Source organism: Pristiophorus japonicus, chromosome 15 (genome assembly GCF_044704955.1).
Source record: "Pristiophorus japonicus isolate sPriJap1 chromosome 15, sPriJap1.hap1, whole genome shotgun sequence".
Taxonomy (NCBI): Eukaryota; Metazoa; Chordata; class Chondrichthyes; family Pristiophoridae; genus Pristiophorus; species Pristiophorus japonicus.
This window is the reverse complement of record NC_091991.1, coordinates 70163255-70189926: the sequence shown is the minus strand read 5'-3', so window position 1 is coordinate 70189926 and position 26672 is coordinate 70163255. Positions and strand designations below refer to the sequence as shown.

General features: G+C 46.3%; 1 protein-coding gene across 8 annotated transcripts in view; it reads left to right on the top strand.

Moving 5' to 3' along the window:
- Positions 1–26672, top strand: part of cadps2 (Ca++-dependent secretion activator 2) — an 863559-nt gene that overhangs the window by 403288 nt on the left and 433599 nt on the right. For all 8 annotated transcript variants that reach the window (XM_070900583.1, XM_070900582.1, XM_070900585.1 and 5 more), the window contains one exon: positions 26367–26447. In XM_070900583.1, the coding sequence (XP_070756684.1) occupies positions 26367–26447 (81 nt within the window). The remainder of the gene's footprint in view (positions 1–26366; positions 26448–26672) is intronic.

Here is a 26672-nt window from a genome sequence, read left to right as displayed (position 1 = left end):
TGTACTGCTCTTTTATTACTGACATCAGTACAACTCACAGTGAGGCATACCAGGGAATATAAACTCTGTTTACTGTATGTCACAGGCTGTAAATATCGGTACGACACCATGGGGCCGAAATTCAGGGTGCGAATAAGACCCGTTTCCGCTGTTTTGCGGCGGAATCGAGTGGCTGCCGCATGGCAGTCCATTGGCCGCCCCGACCCAAATTCAGGTTGGGGATTTTTCGGATTCAGATTGCTCACTTCCCCCCGCTGATGTCGACTGCCGCAAGCGCATCATCAAAGCGCGCACCGCTGCTATCCCGCACCTACATTTTAATCCGCCCCAACTTTAAGTAAAAAAACTCCACGAGCCGCTGGACGGTGCCCCCGGCAGTTTTTTCAGTCGGTACACCTTCTCTTGCCTATGTGCAGCCCGGCAACGCTGACGCCCTACAAAGGGAGGGCCCATTGCCACGGCGCCATGTTGTTATTTTTGACAGCCGACTTCCCGATCGGCTGGCAAATTATTGCCCCGGGTTCGGCCAGGCCACCAACAGGCAGCCTGGCAACCCTCTTGGGTGCCAAGCTGCTGACCCGGCTGAATCCCTCCCTGGTGGCCCAGTGGCCGAAGCTAAAAAAGCCCAGATTCTCTCCCCTTTAATGGAGGGGAGAGAGCGTGGTGATGCACATGCACTGTGACATCACCACTGCTCTACCGCTGAGTGACAGCATTGGAGACTCGATCCCGCCCCAACTTCCGCCCGTCAGCATGACTTACCGCCGCACTTCCGCCCCCACTATGACCGACTTCTGGTCTGACATCAAAAAAATTTCAAAGTGCCTAAAATCGATCCAAAGTCCGCCTCATCTTGGTTTAAGATGTTCATGAATTTGATTTCTATATTTTGTTTGAGCTCTGTGGACTTGATTTCTGTCTTGATTTGAGAAATCAATGGATTTAATGTTTAAGTTTAAGGTATTTGTGGATATAAAGTACAAGTAACTGAACATGACTTCAGGTGGCTTCACATTCCTTCTTATAAATTGTGCAAATCTTCAACAAATAGTGATGCCGAAAGCAGCAAATCTAATTATTCCACCTATTTCTTATTACCTATAGCCTTCAGGAAGCTTGGTTGAATGAGTACCTTTTTACAATTTTATCACCCCTTACTTGGATGAATCTGTCTTTTAGGTAAGTCAGATTGAAAAATTCCAGTCCAATATACCTTTTACATGTACATTGGTAATTTCATTGTATGCAAAGAGCTGACAAGATAGTGAGTTTCTGAAAAATGAATACCAAAAGGAAATGTGAGTGGTGTTCTAACCACCAGTTTGTTTCCAGGTTTCATTTGAAAAGTTGCCTTTTTGATGGGGATTCACACCAACTTATTTACTAAGGCTGGATCATTGAATATATTTAAGGTGGAGATAGACAGATTATTGAACAATAAGGGAGTCAAGCATTATGGGGAGCGGCAGGGAATTGGAGTTGAGGCCAAGATCAGATCAGCCATGATCTTATTGAATGGCGGAGCAGGCTCGAGGGGCCAAATGGCCTACTCCTGTTCCTATTTCTTATGTTCTTATTATGTTCTATTGCAACTGGTGCACATCATTTGCATGATGGGACTACACTTTCCAACTGGTCTTGTTGCCAGTGTCCCAGTATATAAATGTAAAACTTCATTTTTAACATTTTGGTTGGGTGTTCAGGACACCACACAGATGCCAGAACTGCAGAACAAGAGCATTGTTATCTGGGGGAGGGAGGGTGGAGAGACTGCTGTTACTGAGACAAGATCTGAAGTTACCAGTTTCCCAACTACTGAAAACTGCAGGCCTTTACATCCTGTCACAAAGCCTGGTATCAGTACGTGGTAGCGAATTCTGTTTGCGATATGACTTTAATGCTCCAATGACATGAAGGCAAAAACAAAGAAGTAAAAATCAATGATGGCATCCAGTTTTTATTTATTGAGCTTTCTAACCGCATCCCTGTGCCATTCGCCTTCTCTGAAAGCAATATTTTGTTGAAGTCCATTATCGTATACATCAGGCGTCTAGAATGTTCAGGCTATTTCAGTCGAACATTCAATCGTTTACAAATTGGAATTGAAGGCTACAATGAAGGTTGACACCAAATCTATCACCAGTATGCTCATCTTCTGGGATGAAAAAGATGCAGCAATACTTTTTGCATAGGGCTCCAAAGGACATTGAAATATGCCCCTGACAATTCCCCAAATAGTGGAAACCACCTCTTCTTCGTCATGTTTTTCTCGAGTTCGATTAATGCTGGGTAGTTTGGACGCATTGGTGTACTCCTAAATAATGAGAAAATGGAGGTACTAATGGGTGAATGTGTATTCCTGAAACTTGTAACACTCGTATGCCATGAATGCTTGAATCGCATTTTGTGCTAAGTTGAATGGTACAGGAAACTGTCTGTTTCAGTCATAATGCACAGTAAGACATATTAATACTGGTTTTAATTTGTCATGTTTTACAAAATCAATGGGATTTCAAAGCCCAGATTTACATAGGCTGGAGCAGCACACTGACAATTTTTGAATACGGCCCTGCTTCCAGTGATAGCTGCCAACACAGCAACTTCACACACTGTGATGTGAACAAAAACCTGTTGAAATGTCACCATTTGTGGCACCATTGTGAGAAGAATTTCAAAAGGTTTGTCACTTTCCAAATCCACATTGCCCAGCTGTTTGTTTCACTCACATTTTAATGTAAATGCAGAGGCTTGATAAATACAAATTCTATGTAGCTTCATGCATAAAATGATGCTTGTTGCAATACACAGCTAATACAACTAAACGTTTATTTTTTTTCCTTTACGGTAATGTGTTAAGCAAAAGTGCTTTTTTGTCGAGGGTTGAGACATGTGCCACTTTAGTCAGGATATGACACACAAGTGATGTAGTGCTGCTTTTTAGTTGAGTTTTATCACTGCATCAGAAAGCACCAAGAAAAGTTATTTTCTGAATACTTCAAAGTAGTATCCTTTTAAGATTATTCTTTTAGTGTCCTTTTAAGATGCTTGTGTGGTGCATACACAGGATCGTGTGGAACACAAACACCATCGTGGACCTGTTGTGCCGAATGGCCTGTTTCTGTGCTGTTACTACAATGGGGGCTATTTTCCTTGCTGTAGCTGAGATAATTTAGGTGCTAAAAAATCACTGAAGTGACCAAGGTGGCATCTTGACCTGCAATGCTTGGTTAGGCCACGTTTAGAGCAAGATGCCATATTGGTAAAGGAATTGAAGCTCTCGCGAGGAACCATCGCCCTGAAGATGATTAAGGCTTTGATGAATAATTAAATTGGCTCCTAATGTTCATTCAAGAAGCTGCACACCATTTTGCTGTTTAGCGCTGCAATTAACAACCTTTCCTAACAGCGAGCAGTGGGGAGGAATATGAGGGGGACCAGAGGGAGCACGTAGACTGCCCGCACATGGAAGGGACACTCGTCGCCATCTAATTGAAGACCGCTTTTGAGAGACGTCCTCTACCATCAGACTTCGGAGCACTGTTGCCACATGCCTTACCTTCCACGATTGAGGATCCATACAGAGGTCCACCATTTGTGCTCTATCCTGTCAACACCTTCCCCATGAAGACCACAATAAAAAAGACCACATTTCCAGCACTGCCCAATTACCATAATCACTCTTTACCTGGAGCAAAAACAAACCATAAAAACATAACACAACCAACAGCGCTTACAAATATTAAACTTTTCACCCTGGTGCTTACTCTTAGTGGCTATCCTATAAATTCTCTTGTGTACTGTGGTGCTTCTATGAAGGGCAACCCGAGTGGCAACAGTACACGAGGTGGGTGGCTGCTGAGAAGCTGAAGAGGGCAGTTCAGGGGTCGTCCTGCGATGCCTTCGAGAGGCTGTGGGCCATGATGGTCCCCACATCAGACTGCACCATCTCAGCATGGGCTTCAGCAGTCTGGGCTGCCTAGCTGAAAGGAATCTGCAAGGACAATGGTAAAGTGGCGGGGGTGAACTGGAATGCTGCTATCCGGAGAGGGGCCAATAGGTTCCTCCTCCAAGATTCCCACACCACTGCCTCAGGCGTCTATTCACCCAGCCCAGTGATCTTCTGGAGGACAGATCTGTGGGCAGCTGAGACACTCTGCAAGCCCCTTTCAACTGAGGATCAGAGAGTCAACATGGCATCTGCCTGAGCTTCCGTTGCAGCACTTTGTCGGTCCATGGAAGCCGCAATGACTGCATGGAAACTGCGACCTCAGTCATCAGACTCTGCACGATGTTGGGCGCCACAGATTGTTGGATGGAATTGACCAGCCTCTCCATGCTTTTCCTTATCTTCCAGTTCCTCCGGGAATTGGTCTTAGTCCTGGAAGCCTGCAATGATGAAGCTAGAAGCCTTAGGATGCACTGTGTGTGGCCACTATAGAAGGATGTGTGTGATGAGATCATACGAACCTTGTGACTGAGGTTTGGGGATTAGGAATAGTTGTGGATATGTAAAACAGCTGGCCACACCAGTGGATGTGAAGTATTTGGACTTCTAGAAGGCATTTGACAAGGTGCCACATAAAAGGTCACTGATGAAAGTTCATTGGGTTGGGGGATAATATATTAGCATGGATAGAGGATTGGCTAATGAACAGAAAACAGAGAGTAGGGATAAATGGTTCATTCTTGGGTTGGCAATCAGTAACCAGTGGGGTGCCACAGGGATCAGTGCTGGGACCCCAACTATTTACAATTTATATTAACGACTTGGAGGAAGGGACTGAGTGTAACGTAGCCAAGTTTGCTGACGATACAAAGATGGGAGGAAAAGCAATGTGTGAGGAGGACATTAAAAAGCTGCAAAAGGACAAGTGAGTGGGAAAAATTTTGGCAGATGGAGTATAATGTTGGAAAGTGTGAGGTCATGCACTTTGGCAGAAAAAAAATTCAAGAGCAAGTTATTATTTAAATGGAGAAAGATTGCAAAGTGCTGCAGTACAGTGGGGCCTGGGGGTACTTGTGCATGAAACACAAAAGGATAGTATGCAGGTACAGCAAGTGATCAGGAAGGCCAATGGTATCTTGGCCTTTATTGCAAAGAAGATGGAGTATAAAAGCAGAGAAGTCTTGCTACAGTTGTACAGGGTACTGGTGAGGCCACACCTGGAATACTGGGTGCAGTTTTGGTTTCCATATTTATAAAAGGATATACTTGCTTTGGAGACAGTTCAGAGAAGGTTCACAAGGTTGATTCTAGAGATAGAAACATCGAAAATAGGTACAGGAGTAGGCCATTCGGCCCTTCGAGCCTGCACCACCATTCAATAAGATCATGGCTGATCATTCACCTCAGTACCCCTTTCCTGCTTTCTCTCCATACTCCTTGATCCCTTTAGCCGTATGGGCCATATCTCACTCCCTCTTGAATATATCTAACGAACTGGCATGGAGTAAAAATAAAACGGGGAAGGTGGCTCAACCGTGGCTAGCAAGGGAAATTAAGGATAGTGTTAAATCTAAAGAAGAGGCATATAAATTGGCCAAAAAAAGCAGCAAACTTGAGGATTGGGAGAAATTTAGAATTCAACAGAGGACGACAAAGGGTTTAATTAAGACGGGGAAAATAAGAGTATACGAGAAGAAGCTTGCCGGGAACATAAAAACTGACTGCAAAAGCTTCTATAGATATGTGAAGAGAAAAAGATTAGTGAAGACAAACGTAGGCCCCTTGCAGTAGGATTCAGGTGAATTTATAATGGGGAACAAAGAAATGGCAGACCAATTGAACAAATACTTTGGTTCTGTCTTCACGAAGGAAGACACAAATAACCTTCCGAAAGAACTAGGGGACCGAGGATCCAGTGAGAAGGAGGAACTGAAGGATATCCTTATTAGGCGGGAAATTGTGTTAGGGAAATTGATGGGATTGAAGGCCGATAAATCCCTGGGGCTTGATGGTCTGCATCCCAGAGTACTCAAGGAAGTGCCCTAGAAATAGTGGATGCATTGGTGATCATTTTCCAACAGTCTATCGACTCGGGATCAGTTCCCATGGACTGGAGGGTAGCTAATGTAACACTACTTTTTAAAAAGGGAAGGAGAGAGAAAGCGGGTAATTATAGACCAGTTAGCCTGACATCAGTGGTAGGGAAAATGTTAGAATCAATTATTAAGGATGAAATAGCAGCGCATTTGGAAAGCAGAGACAGGATCGGTCCAAGTCAGCATGGATTTATGAAGGGGAAATCATGCCTGAGAAATGTTCTGAAATTTTTTGAGGATGTAACTAGTAGAGTGGACAAGGGAGAACTAGTGGATGTGGTGTATTTGGACTTTCAAAAGGCTTTTGACAAGGTCCCATACAAGAGATTGGTGTGCAAAATCAAAGTGCATGGTATTGGGGGTAATATACTGACGTGGATAGAGAGCTGGTTGGCAGACAGAAAGCAGAGAGTCAGGATAAATGGGTCCTTTTCAGAATGGCAGGCAGTGACTAGTGGAGTGCCGCAGGGCTCAGTACTGAGACCCCAGCTCTTTACAAATACATCAATGATTTGGATGGAAATGAGTGTAATATCTCCAAGTTTGCAGATGACACTAAACTGGGTGGCGGTGTGAGCTGTGAGGGGGATGCTAAGAGGCTGCAGGGTGACTTGGACAGGTTAGGTGAGTGGGCAAATGCATGGCAGATGCAGTATAATGTTGATAAATGTGAGGTTATCACATTTTGGGGGCAAAAACGCGAAGCAGAATATTATCTGAATGGTGGCAGATTAGGAAAAGGGAAGGTGCAAAGAGACCTGGGTGTCATGGTTCATCAGTCATTGAAAGTTGGCTTTCAGGTACAGCAGGCGGTAAAGAAGGCAAATGGTATGTTGGCCTTCATAGCTAGGGGATTTCAGTATAGGAGCAGGGAGGTCTTACTGCAGTTGTACAGGGTCTTAGTGAGGCCTCACCTGGAATATTGTGTTCAATTTTGGTCTCCTAATCTGAGGAAGGACGTTCTTGCTTTTGAGGGAGTGCAGCGAAGGTTCACCAGATTGATTCCCGGGATGGCCGGACTGACATATGAGGAGAGACTGGATCAATTGCGCCTTTATTCACTGGAGTTTAGAAGGATGAGAGGGTATCTCATAGAAACGTATAAGATTCTGACGGGACGGGACAGGTTAGCTGCGGGTAGATTGTTCCCGATGTTGGGGAAGTCCAGAACCAGGGGAACATAGTCTTAGGATAAGGGGTAGGCCATTTAGGACTGAGATGAGGAGAAATTTCTTCTCTCAGAGAGTTGTGAACCTGTGGAATTTTCTGCCGCAGAGAGTTGTTGATGCCAATTCATTAGATATATTCAAGAGGGAGTTAGATATGGCCTTTATGGCTAAAGGGATCAAGGGGTATGGAGAGAAAGCAGGAAAGGGGTACTGAGGGAATGATCAGCCATGATCTTATCGAATGGTAGTGCAGGCTCGAAGGGCCGAATGGCCTACTCCTGCACCTATTTTCGATGTTTCTATGTTTCTATGTTTCTATGTCTATGCATCAACAGCTCTCTGCGGTAGAGAATTCCATAGGTTCACAATTCTCTGAGTGAAGAAGTTTCTCCTCATCTCTGTCCTAAATGGCTTACCCCTTATCCTTAGACCCCTGTGACCTCTGGTTCTGGACTTCCCCAACATCAGGAACATTCTTGATGGAGTTGACTTATGAGGAAAGGTTGAGTAGGTTGGGCATCTACTCATTGGAATTCAGAAGAATAAGAGGTGATCTTATCGAAATGTATAAGATTATGAGGGGGCTTGACAAGGATGCAGCGAGGATATTTCCACTGATAGGGGAAACTTGAACTAGAGGGCATAATCTTAGAAAAAGGGGCCGCCCATTTAAAACTGAGATGAGGAAAAATTTCTTCTCTCAGAGGGTTGTGGATCTGTGGAATTCACTGCCTCAGAGAGCTGTGGAAGCTGGGACATTGAATAAGAGAATAAGGGGTTATGGAGAGCGGGCAGGGAGGTGGACCTGAGTCCATGATCGGATCAGCCATGATCGTATTAAATGGTGGAACAGGCTTGAGGGGCCGTATGGCCTACTCCTGCTCCTATTTCTTATGTTCCTATATCCTCTAGGTGTTATGTCCCCTACCCTACTTGTGGCTGCGGCATCTGCCTGATCACTGCCGGCACTGCCTCCTCAAGGTGAAAGGTCTCATGCAGACATGTATCCCTGGCCAGGTCCTGCTGGCTCCTGTTATGTACTGTCTTGACCTGGATGAGAAAGAGTGGTAATTGTGATTGAGTGTATTGGCAGATATGTATGTGTGATGCTGCACATGTTTGGCAAGCTGAGTCTGAGATGTGAGTAACATAGAAACATAGAAAATAGGTGCAGGAGTAGGCCATTCGGCCCTTCTAGCCTGCACCGCCATTCAATGAGTTCATGGCTGAACATAGTGTCTGTGAAGGATGCAAAGTGTCAGTTAATATACTTTGTGGTGGTTTGGTATAACTGAGTGGCTTGTTAGGCCATTTATTTAACAAGTATGTGGGTCTGAAGTCATATATAGGTCAGACCAGGTAAGAGCGGCAGATTTCCTTCCCTAAAGGGCATTTGTGAACCAGATGGGTTTTTACGACAATCTGTTAGCTTTTTTTTATCCCAGATTTATTTAATTGAATTTAAATTCCCCAGCTGCCGTGATGGTATTTGAATTCATGTCTCTGGATCATTAGTCCAGGCCTCTGGATTACTAGTCCAGTAACATAACCACTATCCTAACATACCCTGTCAGTGTATAGTTAGATGGTGGATGCAGTATGTTGAGTTTATGATGTTGGTGGTGGTGCCTTGACGACACGTGTCAAATCATTACAGATTTTGCGGCCATGTCCTGGGGTCAGGGCTTCTGGCTGTGACCTCCTAGGTGATCTCCTCCTACATCCACTGTACCTCCTCCTCCAGGATCTCCAGTGCCGCGTCTGAGAATCTGTACACCCTCACCCTCTCCCTCTCCCTCTCCCACAGTCCCTGAGCCATCCTGAAATATGTCATTGTGTGCTAGCCAGCGCACTCCACACCTTCAGTAGAAGTGCTTGCATGGAGGCTACATATACCGCTCCACGAAAATTGCTCCTAATCAGCACTTGAGTGCTAAAAATGCAGGTATCTGTTTTAGTGCCTCCGGGCACGTTTAAGTCATGGTAATCATTAATTAGCCCCAAAGTTGCATGCTAAAACCAGACTTTTAAACAGGCTTGTCTTATTAGCACTGCAGCCACTTAGCACCTTTCTCCAAAATAACCCCCATGTAACTATGAGGTATGTGCATATGTGTGTGTCTTTGCAGAATAACTCTGAGTTGAGAGGATGTTCGAGTACTCACCCCTCGTCCATTAGAGCACTTCAGAAAGTCCTAGGGCCCGGTGGATTGCAGGTTTAGGAGTGACTACCTTGAACTGAAAACACTCCATAGCCCCGATTGTAACCCAGCACATTCGACGGACTGGTGTGGGCAAGATAAATTGGTTAATTTGCATCTGTCAGGCTGGAGATAGAAGCTGCCTGTTTTGCTTGAGCTGAGTAGAGCCCAAAGCGAAGCGCCTGTTCGGCTTAATAAAGATGGTTAACTGAATGCCAGATACCCATTCCTTTCACGATCCCAGAGATAAAGGCCAAACTGTCCATTCTCTAAAGGATGGCTGGTGTGCTGCAGTAGTGATGGTTGGTGTCGTGCTTCCGCTGTTTAAGCCAGGCACATAAGAGCTTTTGGAGATGAATCGCAGTTTCGTGTATCAGAATTATAATTGGCAAAGTTCCACAGTTTCCTCTGCCTATAGAACTTTCTTCCAGGTGATGTTGGTGCTGGGAACTCGCTCTCTTGATTGCAGGGGTTCCAATGATGGTTTAAGTTTCATTTCACTCCCAAAGGAAGTGAAAATTTATCTGATTACCAGAAGGGGAAGATTTGCAAGTCTACAGGGAAAGAGCAGAGGAGGGAGCCGAATTGGATAGATCTTTCAAACGAGGCAGCACAGGCATGATGGGCCGACTGGCCGCCTTCTTTGCTGTGTCATTTTATGATTTTACAAAATGTACACTTCACTGTCACATACTAAAGCAACCACTTCCAGCAACCACCAAAATCATCTGAGCTCCTTATTGTTGCCTCTGGCCTCCAGTGCACCAGTGCAGCCTTCGGCCGTCTGAGGAAGAGCGTTTTCGAAGATCAGGCCCTCAAATCTAGCACCAAGCTTATGGTCTACAGGGTTGCAGTGATACCCGCCCTCCTGTACGGCTCAGAGACGTGGACCATATACAGTAGACACCTCAAATCGCTGGAGAAATACCACCAACGATGTCTCCGCAAGATTCTGCAAATCCCCTGGGAGGGCAGACGCCCCAACATCTGAGTTCTCGATCAGACCAACATCCCCAGCATCGAAGCACTGACCACACTCGACTAGCTCCGTTGGGCGGGCCATATTGTTCGCATGCCTGACACAAGACTCCCAAAGCAAGCGCTCTACTCGGATCTCCTACAAGGCAAGAGAACCCCAGATGGGCAGAGGAAACGTTTCAAGGACACCCTCAAAGCTCCTTGATAAAATGCAACAACCCCACCAACACCTGGGAGTCCCTGGCCAGAGACCGCCCTTAGTGGAGGAAGAGCATCCGGGAGGGTGCTGAGCACCTCGAGTCTCGTCGCCGAGAGCATGCAGAAAGCAAGTGCAGGCAGCAGAAGGAGCATGTGGCAAACCAGACTTCCCACCCACCCTTTCCTTCAACGATTGTCTGTCCCACCTGTGACAGAGACTGTAATTCCCGTATTGGACTGTTCAGTCACCTAAGAACTCACTTTCAGAGTGGAAGCAAGTCTTCCTCGATTTCGAGGGACTGCCTATGATGATGATGCCTCTAGTTACACCGTTATACCATCTCATACACAGGCATATGCAAAAGAGCTGTTTGTCACTGTACACAGGATAGAATTAGGCAAGTACACATAAAATCAGTGGCCTTGAAATTACACTGCACAAATATGCATGTTTGTATGAAATTTGATTGTCCGTTATTTTAACAGTGATATTAATCACCAAGTTTTGCAGACAGTGATACAACCTTTAAAACAAATAACTTTCATCAGGACTTTGAATTTTCTGTTTGGCACAATTAATATTCTGTTTTACAGTGATAACATTGTGGATCTATCTTTGTAAGTGAAGCACTACAATGTAAATGGAATCTAGGTTGGCTAGGTTTCAAACATATTTGAGATGCTACTCTATCATATCTCTGATATATTGATGACATTTTTCCTAATGCATATGGAATGTTTCACAAACACCTTGAAATATATTCAGGATTTGTGCAGGTTTCAAAAACATAGTATAAATTGAACTAGATAGTTGGGAGACATTTAGATGACAGCTACCTCCTGCATGTATCGGCTATACAGAAATTATGATTTTGTATACACGAGTAATAACCCAAGACAAAAAACCCCACCAAATTTGGCAGTTAAGTCTGATAGATGATTGACGTGTCTCTATAACTATTTAACCGTTTCAAAATCGCATAAATATAGATTTAGATTTGAGCAAACAGATGGGCTGATAGAGAATTAAAGCTCTGCAGCCTGGCTGCAGTTTTTGAGAAAACACAGACCACATTGCATTAAGTCATCAATCAACTTGACATTTTAGGACCTTTGGGTAGCGAGTCAATTAAAGGTTAACAGAGAATCAATTGAGCCAATAAGGTCAAAGAAGGCGAGTTCTTTTCTGTAAATTGAACCAGGTATAAGTACAGCCATTTTGGCCATGTGGCCTCAGAAGGACAAAGGCCTGGCTTAAAGCCAAGAGCTTGTTGCTGCTGCCAGAATAAAGTTACATTAAAACTACAATCGGAGTTCGTATTTCATTGGAAATTAAGAGATCTAACATGGGCCTAGATTCTGTTCATACTGCCGATTGTTTAAAAAAAAAGTTTCATAACTGTGAAATATTTAAAAAGTGATGTTAAATATAATTCACAACAAGCAAAAAATGGCACTATTCTGAGGGCATCGCCAAAGGCAAGAACTGTCCAGTGAAAGGGTTAAAAAAAGGATTTGAGGGGGAAGAAAACAAATCAATACTGACACACAGAGTAAGGCACTGGAACCCCGGGGGAAAAAAACAAAAGAATGCAGGACTTTGCGATTGTAATTATGCATAGTCTCTGCACAAGCTATCATTTTCTGAAATCTTTTTTGAGCTTCACTTGGCATAACACACATATAGATTTTTTTTTAATCGAGTGTCACCATTAAATGTTCCTGCAATTCCTCGAGCAAGCATTTAGTGCCCAAGAGGCTAGGTTCTTTTGGTGAACTTTAATTACTGCAGGGGAAGGGAAGTGACCTGATCACCTGATCACTCTTCGTCTTCATTCATCTCCTTTCTTTATGTTTTCACATCTGTGTCAGACCTTACTTCAGCAACAACTTGCGCACATATGTTGTGTTATTAATGTAGCAAAGTGTTCCTAGGAGAGTGAGGAAAAATTGAACTGTGAGCAGGAACTGAGAGAAGAGAAAATTGAGGTAATCAGAGGCAAGGTCAGCAAGGTTTTTGAAGGTGGAGAGAGATGTAGCAAGGTACAGGGGCTTTGGGAGAGAATTTGTGCTCAGGGCCATGATCGCTGATTGTTTTGTCACCAACTGTGAAGCAGAGGGAAGAAATTGCACATCATTCATGAGGTGGCCTTTCAGTTAAACTTCTCAGTGCATCCAAATTTCACAACATGCATTTCTACAAGATGCTTGCTACGATATGCAGTAGATTAATAATGTACTGCCACTCCAAAATCACAAGTGAAAGGGTAGAAGTCATATGAAATAATGTAATATGACAACCAGCTAAATGAAACACATCTAATTTCACAAGTGACTTGGATACCTGAGCTTCACTGACCTGTCTTTCTATCCTTAACCGTTTTGTGTCTGATAAATAAAATACTGAGGCAAAATGCATGGAGTGCAATGTTATAGATATTCCAATAATACTATATTTGCTAAGCTGTAATGTTTAGAAGTTTGACAGTCAGCAGCACACCTCAGAATCCCCCCATCCCGAGTATGACATTGTAAGGGTCTTCGTTTAAAAGATCATTCAGGGACAGATTCTTTTATTTGTTTTAGGAGTATTGATGTGTGAAAAATATACCCATAGTAATACATTCCATAACCGATGAGGGCACAGTCAGGTATCACTCAATCAGGTTAGTTGCAGAACAACAATATTTATGTCAATATTTTGCTCAAGTGTGTGTTTTGATTGTTTTTTGATCTGCTATGGGGCCCTTTTGTGTATTGTTTAGCTCTGTTTTATGGTGCAGTCCTAGGAATCTATTTTAACAAACCTCACTCATGGCCTTTCCCCCCACATAACTCATTTATCAATTGATTCCAAAATGTATCTGCAGTCCCAACTGTAGTTTGGTGACAGGTATTGACTTTGATCTATCAAACAATTCAATCCATTAGAGTTGGGTTGACTTGCAGCTCTGTGGATACTTTCAAGAGGAATGTCTGATGATGGGTAACTGAAGTACTACAAAGGAAATATGGTGCAGGCTGAAATTGAAATCATTGCACTTATTTCAAATCTTTCAAAAATCAGTGTTTTTTCTCAGTAGTTTTGTTTAATCTCTTGAAGACATTGATCTCTTGTACTTCATCCAAGTGGCCGCTATTCAGTGTGAGCCTTGTGAGTGATCACTGGCAGGTTGTGGGCGGCATCACAATTGATTCTGTCCTCACTTGTCAAACATACACACGCACTTTTCAGTAGTGGGATCACTCATTAGCGATCAGGAATGAGAATCCTGGTGTCTTTTCCCCTCCCTAACCCAGCAATACTGGGGCTAATTGTAACACTTCCTATTCCTGCTGTGTTGGGATCGGCTAACTCAGCACAGATTGGGGATTCAACTTGATGTCAAGGGCAGTCATTCCTGTTCTGTATGGCCCAACTATTGTCTGGACAAACTTTCCAAGCCATTGAAGGACCCTTAAATAGCACTGTTAAATAACACTGCCTTCTTGAAGCGCTGTACTCTGTGTGCTAAAGGTACTCCCATAGTGCTGCTAGGGAGGGAGTTCCAGGATTTTGACCCAGTGAAGATGAAGGAACGGCGATATGCTTCCAAGTCAAGATAGTGTGTAACTTGGAGGGGAACTTGAGATTATGGTGATTGCATGTGCCTGCTGCCCTTGTCCTTCTAGGTGGTAGAGGTCGCGGGTTTGGAAGGCGCTGCTGAAGAAGCCGTGGCGAGTTGCTGCAGTGCATCTTGTAGATGGTGCACACTGCAACCATGATAGACTGATGGTGGAGGGAGTGAATGTTGAAGGTGATGGATGACATGCCAATCAAGCAGGCAGCTATGTGCTGGATGGTGTCGAGTGTCTTGAATATTGTGGGAGCTGCACTCATCCAGGCAAGTGGAGAGTATTCCATCACACTCCTGACTTCTGTCTTGTAGATGATGGAAAGGCGGTGAGACACTCATCACAGAATACCCAGCCTCTGCCCTGCTCTTGTTGCCACAGACTTTATGTGGCTGGTCCAGTTAAATTTCTGGTCAATGGTGACCCCCAGGATGTTGATGTGGGGGATTCGGTGATGGTAATACTGTTGAATTTTAAGAGCCGGTGGTTAGAATCTTGCTTGTTGGAGATAGTTATTGCCTAGCAGTTATGTGGCGCGAATGTTATTTGCCACTTATCAGCCCAAGCCTGAATGTCATCCAGGTCTTGATGCATGCGACCGTGGACTGCTTCATAATCTGAGGAGTTGCGAATAGAACTGAACACTGTGCGGTCATCAGCGAATATCCCCATTTCTGATGGAGGGAACATCATTGATGAAGCAGCTGAAGATGGTTGGGCCTAGGACACTGCCCTGAGGAACTCCTGCAGCGATGTCCTGGGGCTGTGATGATTGACCTCCAACAATCACAACCATCTTCCTTTGTGCTAGGTAGGACTCCAGTCAGTGGAGAGTTTTCCCTCTGATTCCCATTGACTTCAGTTTTACTAGGGCTCCTTCATGCCACACTTGGTCAAATGCTGCCTTGATGGCAAGGGCAGTCACTCTCACCTCACTTCTGGAATTCAACTCTTTTGTCCATGTTTGGACCAAGACTGGAATGAGGTCTGGAGCTGAGTGGTCCTGGCGGAACCCAAATTGAGATTCAGTGAACAGGCTATTGATGAGTAAGTGCTGCTTGATAACGCTGTCGACGACACCATCCATCACTTTGCTGATGATTGAGAGTAGACTGATGGGGTGGTAATTGGCCAGATTGGATTTGTCCTGCTTTTTGTGGACAGGACGTACCTGGGCAGTTTTCCACATTGTCAGATAGATGCCAGTGTTGTAACTGTAATGGAACTGCTTGGCTAGAGGCACGGCTAGATCTGGAGCACAAGTCTCAGAACGACAGCCGTTATTTTGTCGGGGCCCATTTCCTTTGCGGTATCCAGTGCGCTCAACCTTGTCTTTTGTACTCACATGCTGGGCTCTGCCATCATTGAGGAGGGGGATATTCATGGAGGCTCCTCCTCTCATTAGTTGTTTAATGGTCCAGCACCATTCACGACTGGATGTAGCAGGACTACAGAGCTTTGATCTGATCCGTTGATTGTGGGATAGCTTGGCTCTGTCTATAGCATGCTGCTTCCACTGTTTAGCATGCATGTAGTCCTATGTTGCAGCTTCTCCAGATTGGCACCTCATTTTTAGGTATGCCTGGTACTGCTCCTGCCATGCTCTTCTGTACTCCTTATTGAACTAGGGTTGGTCCCCTAGCTTGATGGTAATGGTAGAGTGAGGGATGTGCCAGGCCAAGAGTTAACAGATTGTGGTGGAATACAATTCTGCTGCTCCTGATGGCCCACAGCGTCTCATGGGTGCCCAGTTTTGAGCTGCTAGATCTGTGAATCTATCCCATTCAGCACACTGGTTGTGTCACACAAGATGATGGAGGGTGTCCTCAGTGTGACGATGGGACTTCGTCTCCACAAGGACTGTGCGGTGGTCACTGCTACCAGTGCTGTCATGGACAGATGCATTTGCGACAGGTAGATTGGTGAGGACGAGGTCATGTAGGTTTTTCCCTCGTGTTGGTTCTCTCACAACCTGCCGCAGGCCCAGTCTGGCAGCTATATCCTTCCGGACTCGGCCAGTTCAGTCAGTAGTGGTGCTAGTGAGCCCCTCTTGGTGATGGACATTGAAGTCCAACCCAGAGTACATTCTGTGCCCTTGCTACTCTCAGTGCTTCTTCAAAGTGATGTTCAACATGGAGGGTTACTGATTCATCGGCTGGGGGAGGGCAGTAGGTGGTAATAAGCAGGAAATTTCCTTGCCCATGCTTGACCTGAAGCCATGAGAATACATGGGGTCTGAAGTCAATGTTGAGGACTGTCAGAACCACTTGCTCCCTCCCGACTATATACCACTGTGTTGCTACCTCTGGTGAGTCTGTTCTGCCGGTGGGACAGGACATACCCAGGAATGGTGATGGAGGAGTCTGGGACATTGGCTGAAAGGTATGATTGTGTGAGTATGACAATGTCAGCCTGTTGCTTGACTAGTCTGTAGGACAGCTCTCCCAATTTTTGCCCAAGTCCCCAGATGTTAGTGAGGTGTTAGTGAGCAGGGTCGACCAGGTTGGGTGTGCCGTTGTGTCCAAAGCCGGTGCCGAGTCAATGCTGGGGTTCCGTCCGTTTTATTGTTATTCTTGTTTTTCATCGTGGTTTGTTACAACTGAGTGGCTTGCTGGGCCATTTCACAGGGTCGTTTAGAGTCAACCACATTGCTGTGGGTCTGGAGTCACGTATAAGCCAGACCATGTAAGGATGGCAAATTTCCTTCCTTAATGGACATTAGTGAACCAGATGGGTTTTTACAGCAATTCAGTAGTTTCATGGTCACCATTACTGATACCAGCTTTTTATTCAAGATTTATTTAATTAACTGAATTTAAATTCCCCAGCTGCCGTGGTGGGATTTTGAACTCACGTCTCTGAATCATTAGTCCAGGCCTCTCGATTACTAATCCAGTAACATAATCACTATGCTACCGTTTCCAGTACAGGTTGTACAGGTTTTGGTGGTAGTTGCTGTGGATATAGGGCCCATATAGTGGAGGGTGATGAACCTATCACTGCTACCCATCTGAGTAATTCCATTCCACGATTGAATACTGTTTTTGCCAGGCACAGCAGAAGGCTCAATGTGCTATGGCGGGAAAGTGATGATGGATATTGAGATGCTGGACATTGTCCACTTATTGTCTCCATTAGATATTTTCAGTCTACTCTAGATATTCACTTGAGTTCACTAAAGCTGATTCCTGCATGGTATGTCCAGGAAAATGGGATTGGCGTAGACAGCTCCAGTTGCAGGGGTAGCAATGGGCCAAATGGTCTTGTTCAATGATGTAATTTGTATGACTCTATCACATAGATAAAAAAATGACTTATTAAATAATGTCTTATCCTGTCTGTCAGAAAATGTCAGTGAATTTGTTGGAAGTGCAATGTTGTAATGTAGACAACAAGATGAATACAAGATCCATAGTCATTTGTTACAGGTTATTAAACAAAAGTTATCTTTATAACTGAAGAAGATTCCTAATATTTTAGTCAGGAATTTTGTTTCTTGGATAACTGTTAGCTGACAAGGATTTTAAAATGGGATCTAAATCATTTAAGAATAAGTTTGCTGTGGATCTGTCAGATTATATTATTCACAACCTGCTTCCTCAGGCAAAGGTTAGAGATTCTTGTTTTGCCGAGTTAAAGAGGTTGCCTTGTGTAGTATGCTCGATCTCTGATATTTATTCATCAGCTGTATGCATATATAAATGTATAAGATCAAACAGCGAGACATAAAACTGCACAGCATCAGACATGTGAAAAGGGTCAGGTTTGAAATATTGTGCACTATAAGGGCCCAAGTTTCGAGCCGCGCCTAGAACGGCGCAGTCCCGACCTGGACGCCCGTATTTCGCGCCACAAAGTGCGCCTAAAAAAACCTTCCAGATTCTCCAGCTCCCTGCAGGTCGTTTGCAGCTCGGCGCAGCTCAGCAGGAGCTGTGGGGGGCGGAGCCAGGTCCCTGCGCTGAAAACAGTGCCGGGACCTCTGCACATGCGCGCTACAGTGGGCGCGCATGTGCAGTAGCTCCAGGCGCCCAAAACTATGTGGGAGGGGCCCGAAGCACGCAGCCCCTAGCCCTGGCCGAATGGCCTCACTGGGGCTGTGTGAATGAGGCTCCTCCCACAGCCAGCTCTTGCTTCCTCCCGACCCGACTTGACTCCCGCTTCCCGCCTCCGGACCGGACCCAATACCGACCCGACTCCCGCTTCTCCCGCCCCCCCCCCCCTGCCCCCGGACCCGACCCGACCCCCCGGACTGGACCCGACCTGACTCCCGCTTCTCCCCCGCCCCTGGACTGGACTGGACCCGACCCGACCCGACTCCCGCTTCCCCCCCCTGCCCCACGCCCCCGGACCGGACCCGACACCGACCCGACTCCCACTACCCCCCCCCCCCCCCGCCCCTCGCCCCTCGCCCCTGGACCGGACCCGACCCGACCCCAACCCCGACCCCGACACCGACCTGACCCGACTCCCGCTTCCCCCCCCGCCCCCGGACCCGACCCGACCCGACTCCCGCTTCCCCCTCCCCCCCCGCCCCCAGACTGGATCCGACCCGACTCCCGCTTCCCCCTCCCCCCCCACCGCCCCCGGACTGGATCCGACCTGACCTCCCTCTCCCTCCCTCCCCCCGACCCGAACCGAACCGACCTCCCTCCCACCACACCCCCCGACCCGACCCAACGCCACCTACCTGTAAATCTGGTGCTGGGGACGGGCCCTGCCCGAAGTCTTGGGCCCGGCCCGTTCAGCCTCCCTCCCCTTTCTCCTTCCCCCCCCGCCTTCTCCTTCCCCCCCCATCTCCTTTCCCCCCCATCTCCTTTCCCCCATCTCCTTTCCCCCCCCATCTCGTTTTCCCCATCTCCTTTCCCCCCCTCCTTTACCCCCATCTCCTTTCCCCCCCATATCTCTTTCCTCCCCCATCTCCTTTCCCCCTCTCCTTTCCCCCCTCTTTCCCCCCCATCTCCTTTCCCCCATCTCCTTTCCCCCCATCTCCTTTCCCCCCTTCCCCATCTCCTTTCCCCCCTCCCCCATCTCCTTTCCCCCCTCCCCATCTCCTTTCCCCCCTCCCCATCTCCTTTCCCCCCTCCCCCATCTCCTTGCCCCCCTCCCCATCTCCTTTCCCCATCTCCTTTCCCCCCTCCCCATCTCCTTTCCCCCCTCCCCCATCTCCTTTCCCCCCTCCCCATCTCCTTTCCCCCCTCCCCTTCTCCCCCTCCCCTTCTCCCCTTCTCCTCCCCCCTCCCCCTTCTCCCCTTCTCCCCCCTCCCCCTTCTCCCCCTCCCCCTTCTCCCCCCTCCCCCTTCTCCCCCTCCCCCTTCTCCCCCCCTCCCCCTTCTCCCCCTTCTCCCCTTCTCCCCCTTAAATCTAAACAAAGCAAACTACATAGGTATGAGGGGCGAGTTGGCTAAAGTAGATTGCGAAACTACATTAAAAGGTATGATGGTAGACAAAAATGGATAGCGACTAAAGAATTAATACATAATTTACAACAGATATACATTCCTTTAAGGCACAAAAAACCCACAGGAAAAGTGGCCCAACCGTGGCTTATGAGAAGTTAAAAATAGTATTAGATCAAATGAAGAGACTTAAAGGGGTGGATTTTCAGGTCTTCTGTGCTCAGTTTTTCACCCCGGAGCAGCAGCAATGGCGACAATGAGGTCTTCTTGGCGGGCAGTCAGCCTCCAGTGGCCCTTGGGATCCTTGGGTCCAGTTTGGTGGTGGCGCGGAACGATTTATGTTGTGGTAGCGTGGGCAATGTTTTGGGAATGTTTTTATGGGTTTTTTTTTCTCCCCAAGCATTTCCCGGAGTGTTTGGATTTTCAGAAGGCATGCGATAAGGTGCCACACAAGAGGTTATTAAACAAAATTAGAGTTCGTGGGATTGGGGATAATATACTAGCATGGATTGAGGATCGCTTAACGGACAGAAAACAGAGAGTAGGAATAAACGGGGCATTTTCGGGTTGGCAGGCTGAAACTAGTGGGATATCACAAGGATCGGTGCTTGGGCCCCAGCTATTCACAGTCTACATCAATCATTTGGATGAGGGGATCAAATGTAATATATCCAAGTTTGCTGGTGCTACAAAGCTAGGTGGAAATGCAAGTTGTGAGGAGGATACCAAAAGGCTTCAAGGGGATATAGACAGGGTATGTGAGTGGGCAAAAACATGGCAAAAGGAATATAATGTGGAGAATCGTGAAGGTGTCCACTTTGGTAGGAAAAATAGAAAAGCAAAGTATTTTTTAAATGGTGAGAGGTTGGGAAATGTTAGTGTTCAGAGAGATCTGGGTGTCCTTGTACACAAATCTGAAAGTTAACAAAAACAACTTGTATTTATATAGCACCTTTAACGTAGTGAAATATCCCAAAGCACTTCACAGGAGTATTATGAGACAAAAACTTCAACACTGAGCCACATAAGCAGAAATTAGGGCAGGTGACCAAAAGATCGGTCAAAGAGGTAGGTTTTAAGGTGTGTCTTGAAGGAGGAAAGAGAGGTAGAGAGGCGGAGAGGTTTAGGCAGGGAGTTCCAGAACTTAGAGCCTAGGCAACAGAAGGCATGACCACTAATGGTTGAGCGATTATAATCAGGGATGTTCAAGAGGGCAGAAGTAGAGGAACGCAGACATCTCGCGGGGGGCAGGGGGGGCGGAGAGGGAGGGGGGGGGTGCGGTTTGTGGGGCTGGAGGAGATTACAGAGATAGGGAGAGATGAGGCCATAGAGCAATTTGAAAACAAGGACGAGAATTTTGAAATCGACATGTTGCTTAACCGATGCAGGTCAGCGAGCACAGGGGTGATGGGTGAGCAGGACTTTGTGCGAGTTAGGACACAGGTAGCCGAGTTTTGGATCACCTCTAGATAATGTTAGATAGAATGTGGGAGGCCAGCCAGGGTGCATTGGAATAATCAAGTCTAGAGGTAACAAAGGCATGCCTGAGGGCTTCAGCTGAGGCAAGGGTGGAGACAGGCGATGTTACGGAGGTGGAAATAGACGGTCTTAGTTAAGCTGCGGATATGTGGTTGAAAGCTCATTTCAGGGTCAAATATGACACCAAGATTGCGAACAGTGTGGTTCAGCCTCAGACAGAAGTTGGGGAGAGGAATGGAGTCAGTGGCTAGGGAACGGAGTTTGTTATGGGGACTGAAAACAATGGCTTCGGTCTTCCCAATATTCAATTGGAGAAAATTTCTGCTCATCCAGAATGGGATGTCGGACAGGCAATCTGACAATTTAGAGACCATGGAGGGTTTGAGAGAAGTGCAGGTAACATGCAGGTACAGCAAGCAAATAAGAAAGCATATGGTATATTGGCCTTTATTACAAGAGGATTTGAGTATAAGAGTAAAGATGTCTTACTACAATTATATAGGGCCCTGGTGAGACCACACCTGAAGTATTATGTACAGTTTTGGTCCCCTTACCTAAGGAAGAATATACTTGCCATAGAGGAATTGCAACAAAGGTTCACCAGACTGATTCCTGGAATGGGGGTATTGTCCTATGAGGAGTGATTGTGTAGACTAGGCCTATATTCTCTCAAGTTTAGAAAAATGAGAGGTGATCTCATTGAACCATACAAATTTCTTACAGGGTTTGACAGGGGAGATGCATGTTTCCCCTGGCTGAGGAGTCTAGAACCAATGGTCACAGTCTCAGAAAAAGTGGTCGGCCACTTAGGACTGAGATGAGGTGAAATTTCCTCACTCAGAGGGTTGTGAATCTTTGGAATTCTCTACCTCAGAGGGTTGTGGAAGCTCAGTCGTTGAGTAAATTCAAGACAAAGATCGATGGATGTTTGGATATTAAGGGAATCAGGGATATGGGGATAGTACAGGCAAGTGGAGTCGAGGTAGGAGATCAGCCATGATTTCATTGAATGGTAGAGCAGGCTCAAGGGGCCGAATGGCCTACTCTGTCTCCTATTTCTTATGTTCTTATTCTTATGATGGAGTGCCCATTTGATGAGGGAGTTGAGTATCTGTTCCGCTGCCTCAAGTGCAATATGGGCGCTATCCCAATTTACAATAAATTTATGTCTGTAATGATTCTGTGCACATTGGGTAATGAGTCTAGTGCCTGGAACATAAGTCTATTGCATATAGGTATTGAGCTTGGGGCACAATAAGTATTGAGCTTAGAGCACAGTAGCTAGCAAGCCAGAATTGGAGGAGCGCAGACATCTTGGAGGGTTGAGGAGCTGGAGGAGGTTACAGTGACAGGGAGGGTGAGGCATTGGAGGGATTTGAAAACAAGGATGAGAATTTTAAAATTGACTCAGTGATCCACTAGATATACCAAAGCAGAAAAAAGAAACATATCATTGGCAGTTGCTGGACATCTGTTTTATGGAACATGTATATTTATTATCTCAGTGTATGCAAACTGGATAGCTTTATAAAGAGCATTGTCTCCTTTTAACTCTTACCAGCATATCTGTTACATAGAAAAAACATAGAAACATAGAAAATAGGTGCTGGAGTAGGCCATTCGGCCCTTCGAGCCTGCACCACCATTCAATAAGATCATGGCTGATCATTCCCTCAGTACCCCTTTCCTGCTTTCTCTCCATACCCCTTGATCCACTTAGCCGTAAGGGCCATATCTAACTCCCTCTTGAATATATCCAATGAACTGGCATCAACAACTCTCTGCGGCAGGGAATTCCACAGGTTAACAACTCTCTGAGTGAAGACGTTTCTCCTCATCTCAGTCCTAAATGGCCTACCCCTTATCCTAAGACTATGTCCCCTGGTTCTGGACTTCCCCAACATTGGGAACATTCTTCCCGCATCTAACCTGTCCAGTCCCATCAGAATCTTATACGTTTCTATGAGATCCCCTCTCATCCTTCTAAACTCCAGTAAATAAAGGCCCAGTTGATCCAGTCTCTCCTCATATGTCAGTCCAGCCATCCCTGGAATCAGTCTGGTGAACCTTCGCTGCACTCCCTCAATAGCAAGAACGTCCTTCCTCAGATTGGGAGACCAAAACTGAACACAATATTCCAGGTGAGGCCTCACTAAGGCCCTGTACAACTGCAGTAAGACCTCCCTGCTCCTATACTCAAATCCCCTAGCTATGAAGGCCAACATACCATTTGCCTTCTTCACCGCCTGCATGCCTACTTTCAATGACTGATATACCATGACATCCAGGTCTCATTGCACCTCCCCTTTTCCTAATCTGCCGTCATTCAGATAATATTCTGCCTTCGTGCTTTTACCCCCAAAATGGATAACCTCACATTTATCCATATTATACTGCATCTGCCATGCATTTGCCTTCTCACCTAACCTATCCAAGTCATCCTGCAGCCTCTTAGCGTCCTCCTCACAGCTCACACCGCCACCCAGTTTAGTGTCATCTGCAAACTTGGAGATATTACACTCAATTCCTTCATCTAAATCGTTAATGTATATTGTAAAGAGCTGGGGCCCCAGCACTGAGCCCTGCGGCACTCCACTAGTCACTGCCTCCCATTCTGAAAAGGATTATCCCGACTCTCTGCTTCCTGTCTGCCAACTAGTTCTCTATCCAGCGAACAATTACTCAACTGGGTTGATTATGGATGGGTTTTGTCTATAAATAGATATCAATGTTCTTAGAGTAGAGGTTTCCCTTGGAAACAATAACAATTTCATTAGTGACCACCATAATTGCCCTTTAGGTTTAAATTTCTCTGATCAAGAATAAAACAGTGCTGTTTTCATTGTCATGTAGCTTCAGCAAGCTTTAATTTACAGGAATCAAAGTTAAGGCTATATTTTCTATTGTCTCCACATTTTTTTTCCGCATCCCTTACCCTTCATTTCAAGGGTATCTGTAATTCATTAAATTTACGGCGGGAGAAATTCGGCTGTTTTGCGCCTCCTGTTAGCGCCTGCGAGGGGCGGTAAAGGGTCGCTAAGGGGTTTACTGACTGGGTGTGCCGAATTCACCAACACCTGCAAACTTCCCTGGCATTTTTGCACTGGCACTAACACTTACTGCCTCGGTTTCTAGCGCCCCGTTGATTGTGACGTCATCAAGTGTGCAACGCCCTGTTACCATCCCGGATCAGAAATTCACTCTCGCTCCTTGCCTGAGCGCCTGGCGTAAATAACGGCAGCAAGAGGAGGCGGTATGCAGTTGGATGTCTGCTGTAGGAGTGGTATTTAAAGGCATCAACATCCGGTTTATTGATAGTTGGCAAAGAATGCTGTCTTGTCAGGTTGAGATAGGCAAACAGGCATTTTCAGTGATTTAAGCATTTTTCAGTCTCTGGAGTCTTCTGCCTCATAAAAATTATTCAGTGTCTTCCAGGTGAGATTTAAAAGTGCTACATTTCCATACGTTAATGGGGGCTGTACTGGCTCTCGACCTTTCCCTCCAGCATCAACGTTGGAGGCTACGGAACCAGAGAGAAAGATTGCAAAATATGGCCAGAGGGAGGAGGGCCAACAGGGCTCTTAACAGGAGGCCTTGTCCTCCCAGGGTATTCCAGGTGCACTTCTCCTATATCAATTTCACTGAACAATGAAGCTCCACTTCACCAAGGATGTGATCATAGAGTTCTGTCACCTCCTGCAACCAGACCTGAAGCCTCAGACTAGGGTGACCAGGGCTCACATTGGCAGTCCAGGTCACCGTCGCCCTTAATTTCTACACCAGCGGATCCTTCTGCAATAGGAGAAATATCTAACATATCGCAGTTCACCATGCATTGCTGCATCCACAAGGTCACCGGCTCTCTACAGAAGGAGAAGGGACTGCATTTCCTTCCCGATCACCACAGATGAGCAGGACGAGCATGCATGTGGCTTTGCCAGGATAGCGGGATTCCCCATGGTGCAGGGCGCCATTCACTGCACCCACATCGCTTTGCGGGCACCACATAACAATTCTGAGGTATTCTGTAACCCCAAAGGCTACCACTCGCTTAATGTGCAGTTGGTCTGCGACCACACACAGCGAATCCTCACCGTCAATACCCGCTATCCTGGCAGCAGCCACGATGTCTTCATCCTGCACCAGCCAGCTCTGTTCCAGCCAGCACGTCAAGCTGGCAGCTGGGAGACAAGGGTGATCCACTCACCACCTGGCTCATGCCTCCCCTCACTCCGCAGCCCCAAAACTCGTATCCAGCACTCATATACTGACAGCCATGCTGCCACCAGGCACATAATTGAGGGAGCAGCGTGTGGCGGCCCGGAAATTGGTGCTGTCCTGACCTGCAAGACCATCAGCAGGCCGGGGCCATTGGAGGGAGCAGCGTGTGGCGGCATACCACTGCAGGGAGCAGCGCGTGCTGCTGTAGGAGGGTGACAGTTACGAAGCCTGATCGCTGATTGCAGTGCGGGCAGGCACAGCAGGAGGGATGAAGAAGCGGCAAGAGTTTGTCGAGGAAAGTGACCGGGACCCAGGAGAGACGTGAATCTGGGGCCCAGAAGAGGCGAGGGCCCAGGGGCAGCATGGGTCAGCCCACACTACGATATATGTGCGCGCTCGGTCTGTGTAGCAGAGCTAGTCTCCAGTTAGTTACCATTTTTTTTAAAAACAACACAGCATTAGCCCCCTCTGCCCCACCTATCCACCCCCACTTCATTCTTGATGTGTATGAGCAACATGTATTTTTAAGTAAATCCATTTCCACATTTCAGTTAATTGTCCAAAATTTGCCAGCCGTCCTTTTTTGGTGGGAACTTATTGCAGACTTCTGGAGTGTCTATGAAAGATCAAACTAAGTGTTTTAATGAAAATGCATCTGGTTCTGTGTACATTCAAATATGTATGTTTAAAAAAAAATGCAGTGCAGAAGATTATTCCATTTGTGAGGAGATCGGGACTTGCTGGGAGGCACAGGTGATGAAAGGTCATCGACCTGAAACGTTGGCAGTCACCAAGAATTGTGTCTTAATCTCCAGGGCACTGCTGCAAGCAGCCCAGGAGAAAAATCATCGGAGCATTAATGGTGGGGGTGGGGGTGGGGCGGTGGGAGGCAGGACATCAATAATATAAACTCCAGGTATCCACTCGACCAGAGTTGGTCTCTACAGCTGCTGTCTGACCTGCTGATTGTTTCCAGCACTTTCTGTTTTTGCCTCAGATTTCCAGCATGGGCAATATTTAGCTTTTTGTTCCCTACGCTAACTCCTGTCATGTGTTCTTTACTTTAGCTGGACAATGCCGACGAACAAGCGGCTCAGATTCGCCGGGAGCTTGACGGGAGATTACAGATGGCTGAACAATTGGCTAAAGTAAGTGTTGTCTGAAAATGTATATTTATTGTGATTATCCGGTGTCATTAGACTGTTAGCTATGTTAATAAAACAATGTAAATTTACCCATTCTGTGCACGTATCTGAGACGTGAGGTGCAAAGGTTACAGCAGTGCAGTTTTGAGATGTGACCACATTGAGGTGACTGAACAGCTATCTAAATGTTGTTAACGATCTCCCATATGACATACATTTCCTGTCCAC